Raw genomic sequence first — 5,812 nt, 5'->3', positions numbered from 1 at the left:
CATTGCATGTGCGGCTTCTGATTGCATCTCACGCTCCTCACCGGCCTTGTTGCCTGTGAACGTGATGACGTTGTTACCGGCAACCAGGTTCCTGCAGGTCCAGGTGGTTCCACTCTTCAGTGCGCAATTGACGTTGCTGGGGGTGATGTCGCCGGCTGCGTAGCCGCCCAGGGTGAGCGTGATGTCAGCGGTGCCCTTGCCAGTGGTGGTGTCCGCCCCAACAGAGAAGTCAGCGCCCGCGTCGACTGTGTAGGCACGGCAGCCTGCAAATGGGACAGGCGGGGTTCAATGCAGGCGTGCATGAGGCGGTAGGGTGCGTGCGAGGCCCGGCAGCGACGCGTGATCCCAGGGTTCACGGCGCAGGTAGAGCAAGGGGGAGGTGGGGACAGTGCATAGTGAGCGAGCGGGTCTGTGTGGGCTGGGCCAGCGGGTCTCAACGTCGATCTGGCACAGCCGGGTGATCCGCGCCTGGGGTGGGCGCTTCACAATGTTTGCCATGCCAGCCACTCACTTGTCACAGATATCTTGACGGCATCAGACCTTGAGCAGCCTGCAGGTAGGGACGGCGGTGCCCCAGGTAAGAAGCCGGGGCTTGCAGGAGGGGCGCTGTGGCATTAAACATGCCCTTGCAAATGCCTTCTGAGGCGTGCTGGCTGAATGGCCAAGCATCCCAGTGAAATGCTGCCATTTTGCACTGCCGTCGTTCCCACCATGTCCGGCTAGCCCTGCACAACTAATGCAGAAAAATCACAATGCCGACCTGAGCACGCAGTCTCCAGCCTCGCTCACCGGCATACGTGACACTAAACGTGACGACGGTGTCACCGGCAACCAGGTTCCTGCAGGTCCAGGTGGTTCCGGTCTTGAAAGTGCAGTTGGCGTTGTCGACGGTGACGTCGCTGGCAGGGTAACTTCCAAGGGTGAGCGTGACGTCAGTGGAGCCCGTGCCGGTGACGGCGTCGGGCTCCACGGTGAGGTCAGGGCCAGCGTCCAAAACGTAACCCGCGCAGTCTGCCAAGGAGGGGAGTGCAGGCACGCGTGCGTCATGCGGGTGCGTGCTTTGAAAGCAACTCCTTGTGATTTGGCTTGCAGCGCAGAGTGAGATCAAACTTGAGAGGCTGCGCAGTGCTAGCCCAAAGCATGGGCGGGGCGGTGCTGCAGGGAGGCAAGCTGGGACAACTCAAGCATGGTACAGCACGCACAAGACAAAGCGGGCTACGCGCTGTGCCGTCTGCGCACCCACGACGGCAATCTCCACAGTATCTGCTTGCTCGCAGCCTGGAGGTGGTGGCAGCAGTGCGATAGTGCAACAATCCCCAAACAAGAAGGAGGGGAATTCAGCAGGGGCGCTGTGTTGTCGGTCACACCCTTCAAGATGTGGTGTGAGGCCTGGCAAGGCACCGCCACAGCAGCCAGCACCGCCTGCATGCTTGAGTGGCAATTTTGGCAAGCCCTTGCGGCTTGCTGAACCCGCTTGGTCGTCAAAGCTGGGCACGCAAGCTCGCGCACCCCCTCACCGGCCTTGTTGCCTGCAAACGTGACGACTGTGTCACCGGCAACCAGGTTCCTGCAGGTCCAGGTGGTGCCGGTCTTGAGGGTGCAGTTGACGTTGTTGGTGGTGATGTCGCTGGCTGTGTAGCCGCCCAGGGTGAGCGTGATGTCGGTGGTGGCCTTGCCGGTGGCAGGGTCGGTCCCAACGACAATGTCGGGGCCCGCGTCAATCATGTAGGCGCTACAGTCTGTGGAATGCGGTGGGTTCAAAGCAGTACTAGATGAGACGGGCATGCGGACAAGCAGGATTGCTTGGTCGTGCCGTACACAAAAAGCAAGGGGGCATTTGGGTCCAGCCCACCCACGGGTACCTTCCCAACAGCATTCACCATGGGTGAGGGCTGTCTGGGAAGGTACCGGTGGGCGCCCTCCAATCGGCGGTTTATTCTAGTGCACCCTTTGGCCCAGCCGCGGCCCTGTCACCCCTGTTTGATTTTAGTTGGATTAATACTCTGGCAGATTTTGTGGCTACCATGAATTCAACACAGAAACATGTAGCCAGATCACTGTGCACGGGTGTATCACGCAGGTGCCAGGGGGGGGAGGGCAGGGCAGGGGGCTAGTGGCACCGCCCTTCAATAATACACGAAATACTGTACGCACAGTACCATATTGGCATTGAAATGATCGGGCACCCCTTTTTCATCTGGAAATTTGCTGAGCTGCTCACCAGTGATCATCTGGGTGTGCACCGCTGCGAGGGAGCGTGCAGGGCGTCGATCCGCCATTGCTGGGGTTTTCAGGGTGCCGGCAACCGCCCAGAGCACTTTGCTGTCGGCGAGGACTCGCTTGTAAGCAGAAGTGCCGATCGTGGGAGTGGTTCTGCTCAACAGCAGAGGCGGCGCACGGCGGTGGCGAGGCTGGGAATCCAGGCCAAGTTGAAAGGAGCAGGCACGCGTTGGGGACGCTCGCGTACATCCAAGCAGCAGGCCGCTGCTGTCAAGGGCCCGCAGGGGTTGCTGGGTTGCTGGGCCACCGCTGCCAAGCAGGTCCATGTGCCTCTAACCAGCCAAGGCATTGTGCGTGCCGTTGCGTACCACCCTCTCACCTCTGATCTGAGACATCCAAGGCCCCTGTTGCGGGCTGAGAAGCATGCGCCACCTCCCCCCTGCCCACAACGCTTGAGCTTCTGCCGCCGGCTTCCGCGACTGTGGGTTCTGCATCATGCTGAAAGGGTAGCATTGACCTAGACGGCGGCAGGCTGGTTGTCTGCGCCCCCGCTAGCACCGCCCCCGCCGCAAGTGCTGTGAAGTACAGCAGTAATAGACCCTGTGGGCTGGTGGCCTGCCCAACCCGGGCGTGCATGCTCATGGTGCGGCGTGAACGATTTTACGCACAAAACAGCCGCATGTGCAGGTCAGGGCTGACGACGAGAGCTGAGCTGCTGTCTTGTGGAGAACGGAGATTGCGTGCCAGGGGCCCGACGACGGAGTTCCCTTCGATCAAGGTTTCAGACTCTACTGTGGCCACAACACAAGCGTAACACTGCCAAACAGTGCTTGGAGTGCGCCGGGACGTCACCTGCCAGCACCCTCTCTCCCCGGGTGACCCTTACTAAGGTAAGATTTGGACTTCACAGGAAAGGCTTGCAGGCCTTCAATCTGCAGACTTGCGCGTCACACTTACACTTAAATCCGCTGAGGGGGTCCTCCAGCAGTTGGGGCTCAAGCTATGGGTCGACTTTTGATGGTGTTGCACGGCGTCAAACTCCCGGTGCATCACCACCCCTGCCAGCCATCACCAGCACTCACCAGCAAGCCTGCTTGATAGATTTCTGGCAACAACTTTTTCGGAAGCTATGGTCGACACACCCTGCAAGCAGGGGGTGGGCGTTGAGATTCTGGCCTTGCTACTGTAACCTGATTACTATGCATGGCATAACCCCTCACGTCAACGAAAGCAAACACAATCTTGCGACATCCCAATCTCAAAATCCCTTCAGAAGGTTCAAGGTTTGCCACAGTGGGACATCAGAGCCATATGCAAAGGTGGGATCGGCAATCGCCAGCGGCCACGGCAAAGCCAAACAGGAGAGGGCGAACCGGACTTGGCTTGAGACGAGGTTGATGGGCCAGGCCACAGCTGGGTCTGGCTGCGTAGCTGCAGAGCGGTGGCGCCCACATGATGTGCTGCCTAAGCATCCTTTTCAAGAACAATTGTTGAGTTGTCTGCAACCGGCTCAACGCCAAGGGGGCACACCACCTGCAGCCGACGTATGTTCGTTGCGCCCAACAACGCCTCCATATGCTGGCCAGCGGGGCGGGGCAAGTGGGCACGGCAGCGTCACTGCGGCAGTGAGCGAGATGGCGGTGGTCGAGAGTGGTCCCACATGGCTGGCGACGGGCAGCAGGCGGCAAGCACCGCAGGAACGGGTGCCGCAGCAACAGCGGGAAATCGCCAGCGAGAGCGGCACGCGCACGGCTGCTGGCGCAGCAGGTGTAGGCAGCGCAGGCGCGGGTAGCGCAGAAGCAGCAGCAACGGCCGCGGCAGTGAGCGAGAGCAGCGCACATGCTGATACTGGTGCGAAAGTTGCGGGTGAAGCGGGGGCCGCGGCTGCCATAGCAAAAGTTGCCGCCGCAATCGAGAGAGCTCTCTAGAGGCGCCCGCGTGGCTAGCGCGGCGGGTGGACCCGGCGCAGGTCCGGCCAGCGCAGCAGGCGTGGCGGCTGTAAGCGCAGGGGCAGCGCTGGAAGGCCACAGGGCCCGGGGGCTTCTGGCTAAGCTAGTGCCGAAACTCTGCAGTCCCATCAAGCAGCAGACCGGCGCCTTCATGAGGCCGCGGGTTGGCGTAGCTTGGCGGTGCGCAGGCGACACGGCAGTATATCGGTGCCTCCGGGCAGCTACAGCATGCTGCCCAACGGCTGCACCTACAACTCCGTCCGCGGGCTTGGACTGGAGAAAAATTCCCTCAACGAGTTGACCGCCATCAAGGCCATGGCAGTGAGGGCAACCTACCTCACTGTCCATGGCTACAAAATGAGCGTCGAGCAGCTTGACAGCATCCACTGGGGAACGTGAGGGGTTGCTTGGTGGCAGTTCCCACATGACACGTTTGTATTGCTGCATTGCAGTGTCGTCTGTTTGCAAGGAGTGCGATTGTCAGTAATCAACTAACAGTGGTCGCGAATGCATGTCTGCTGCCCTTGTTTGCTGTTGGCTGTGCTGCGTTGTTTGTGGTGTGAGAGGATACTGTGGGTGATGCCAAGACAAATGCGTGCATCTTCATCATCTCAGCTGCCAGCATGCGCAGCTCAAGATATAAAGTGACAACCCACAGTACAGTCCATTTTGCCGCAGCAGCGCGCGACCGGTGGAGGCACCACGCCGCCACCATCACGTTGCATCAGCATCATCATCAGCGTCAGCGTTCGCACCGACATGCATATGTGCTTGAGGTGGCCTGCGGACCGCCTGCTGCAGGCTTGCCCGCCCCCAGCGGTGGGAGGCCCTACCGTGCGACCGTGCAGGCTTGCGTTTGCACCCACAAAGCAGCAGCAGCAGCAGCAGTAAGAGGGGAAGCAGCAGCATAGGGAGGCTGAGCAGCAAGGACAGCAGCAAAAGCAGGAGCAAGAGCAGCAGCAGCAGCAGCAGCAGCAGCAGCAGCAGCAGCAGCAGCAGCAGCAGCAGCAGCAGCAGCAGCAGCAGCAGCAGCAGCAGCAGCAGCAAGAGCAGCAGCAGTAAGAGCTGGAGCTACCACCGCCACCGCCGCAGCAACAGCAGCAGCAACAGCAGCAGCAACAGCAGCAGGACATGGAGGGGGCATTTTGTTCCATGGAGGTAGAGCGAGGAGCAGGGGCACACCAGCGAAAACCTGGCGCCACCGTCCGCAGCCGCACTACCATCGGAGGGGGAGGGACTGCAGCCTGCCCCTGCCTTGCAACCTTCTGCTGCCCCTGCCGGCGAGATCGCGGCAGGCATCGCCCGGCGCCGTCGTGTGCCAACCACTGCGGGCAGCAATAAGGGCAAGGAAGGACGTTTGGTTGAATACTGCCTGCTTGTGCACAACTTCTCCAAGCGTGTGCGCAAGCGCGGCCGTGGCAGGGGCAGCGACCACGGCAACGACGCCGGCGGGGGGTCTGGGCTTCAAGGCTAGGCGGCGCCCAGCATGATAGCGGGAGGCGTGTGCGTACAGGGCGCAGCTTTAGGGGGAGCTGACAGATTTATTTGGGCGGGGCTTCCCAGCGTCGCCCCGCCCAGCGCGACAGTGGGAGGCGTGCGTGCGTGCGAGTGCAGACGGGGTGGCAGCGGACAGCCGCCACTGG

At 61.1% G+C, this 5,812-nt stretch overlaps 2 protein-coding genes across 2 annotated transcripts; one reads left to right on the top strand and one right to left on the bottom strand.

The window, feature by feature from the left end:
* Positions 1–789: 789 nt before the first annotated feature.
* On the bottom strand, positions 790–1,725 carry MNEG_10878 (hypothetical protein; the record flags this gene model as incomplete). The annotated part of the gene is made up of 3 exons (XM_014040651.1): positions 790–1,011; positions 1,240–1,278; positions 1,518–1,725. Coding segments are annotated over 3 exons (469 nt in total), but the record flags the coding sequence as incomplete, so codon positions are not given.
* Positions 1,726–3,854: 2,129 nt separating this feature from the next.
* MNEG_10877 (hypothetical protein) lies at positions 3,855–4,071 on the top strand (the record flags this gene model as incomplete). Its single annotated transcript, XM_014040650.1, has 1 exon — positions 3,855–4,071. A coding segment is annotated over one exon (217 nt), but the record flags the coding sequence as incomplete, so codon positions are not given.
* Between the last annotated feature and the right edge of the window lie 1,741 nt (positions 4,072–5,812).

Source organism: Monoraphidium neglectum, assembly GCF_000611645.1.
Source record: "Monoraphidium neglectum strain SAG 48.87 unplaced genomic scaffold scaffold02498, whole genome shotgun sequence".
Lineage (NCBI taxonomy): Eukaryota > Viridiplantae > Chlorophyta > Chlorophyceae > Sphaeropleales > Selenastraceae > Monoraphidium > Monoraphidium neglectum.
This window is presented reverse-complemented; position numbering and strand designations above follow the sequence as displayed.